Source organism: Poecilia reticulata, unplaced genomic scaffold, assembly GCF_000633615.1.
Source record: "Poecilia reticulata strain Guanapo unplaced genomic scaffold, Guppy_female_1.0+MT scaffold_224, whole genome shotgun sequence".
In the NCBI taxonomy this organism is placed as follows: Eukaryota; Metazoa; Chordata; class Actinopteri; order Cyprinodontiformes; family Poeciliidae; genus Poecilia; species Poecilia reticulata.
This window is the reverse complement of record NW_007615025.1, coordinates 209,524-210,530: the sequence shown is the minus strand read 5'-3', so window position 1 is coordinate 210,530 and position 1,007 is coordinate 209,524. Positions and strand designations below refer to the sequence as shown.

General features: G+C 38.3%; 1 protein-coding gene across 2 annotated transcripts in view; it reads right to left on the bottom strand.

Moving 5' to 3' along the window:
- The window catches only part of LOC103460298 (high affinity immunoglobulin gamma Fc receptor I-like), a 7,777-nt gene that overhangs the window by 2,308 nt on the left and 4,462 nt on the right, over window positions 1-1,007 (bottom strand). For both annotated transcript variants that reach the window (XM_017303239.1, XM_017303240.1), the window contains exons 6-7: window positions 568-642; window positions 131-196 (exon numbers count right to left, since the gene is read on the bottom strand). In XM_017303239.1, the coding sequence (XP_017158728.1) occupies window positions 131-196; window positions 568-642 (141 nt within the window). The remainder of the gene's footprint in view (window positions 1-130; window positions 197-567; window positions 643-1,007) is intronic.

The following is a 1,007-nucleotide window of genomic DNA, read 5'->3' as shown; positions in this document are numbered from 1 at the left end:
TAATCTGATCTGGATTTAATCTGATCTGGATCTAATATGATCTGGATTTAATCTGATCTGGATCTAATCTGATCTGGATCTATTCTGATCTAAATGTCCATCTTAGATCCAGACCAGGAGGTTAACGAACCCGTTGCTTCTGGAGCTTCTGGAGTTTTTCTCCGTGTCGATGAATAATCATCTGCTGAGTTTCTTTCTGCAAACCAAACAGTTTAGAGAATAAAACACGATGAATATGTTATATTTGAGGCTTAAAGCAGAAAGTGATCAGACAGTTTGACCAAATCACCTCAGTGTCTGTGAACCTGAACTCCAAGTTCATTTTATTAACAGGTTTTTTCTGCTTTAAAGAATTTAAATGTTAAATTATTCCTGCATCTAAATGTAAGATTTGAGCTCAAACATGTTTTCTTGTCTGAATATTAATATTGTAAAATAAACAACATTCACTGCTGGTAAATAAATGAAACATCATTTGGTTCTGATCTATCAGTTATTGATTATCTGATATCAGCTGGTTTCAGATCAGAGGCTATGAAACTAACAGGAAATGAACCGTAAACTGACCTGCAGCAGAGGATGAAGCTGTTCTGTCTGGAGCTTCAGTGACTTCAGCTGCCGACGGATCAGCAGCTGCTGAGTCTGCAAACCAAACAGGTTGAACCCAAACCTACCGTAAGGTTAGAAATCAGACGACGCAGCAGAAGAACCAGCTGACAGGGCGATATGCTAAAGGAATCGTGATGTTCATCGACTTGGTTGACATTAGCACTTTAGCATGTTAGCAAATTAGCACAGCTAACGTTTTAGTTAGCAGTTGTCACCACTGCTTCAAAAGAAAAGTGCTGGACAGTTTCTGAAATAAGAAAATACATTCTCCAAAATATAACAACTCAAGCAAGAAATGAAGAAATCAGAAGTAATAAAAACTAACAGAGACTCTCCGTCAGCTCAGTGACCTTCTTCTGCCTCAACGTTAGCCACATTGAGCCACATTGAGCCACATT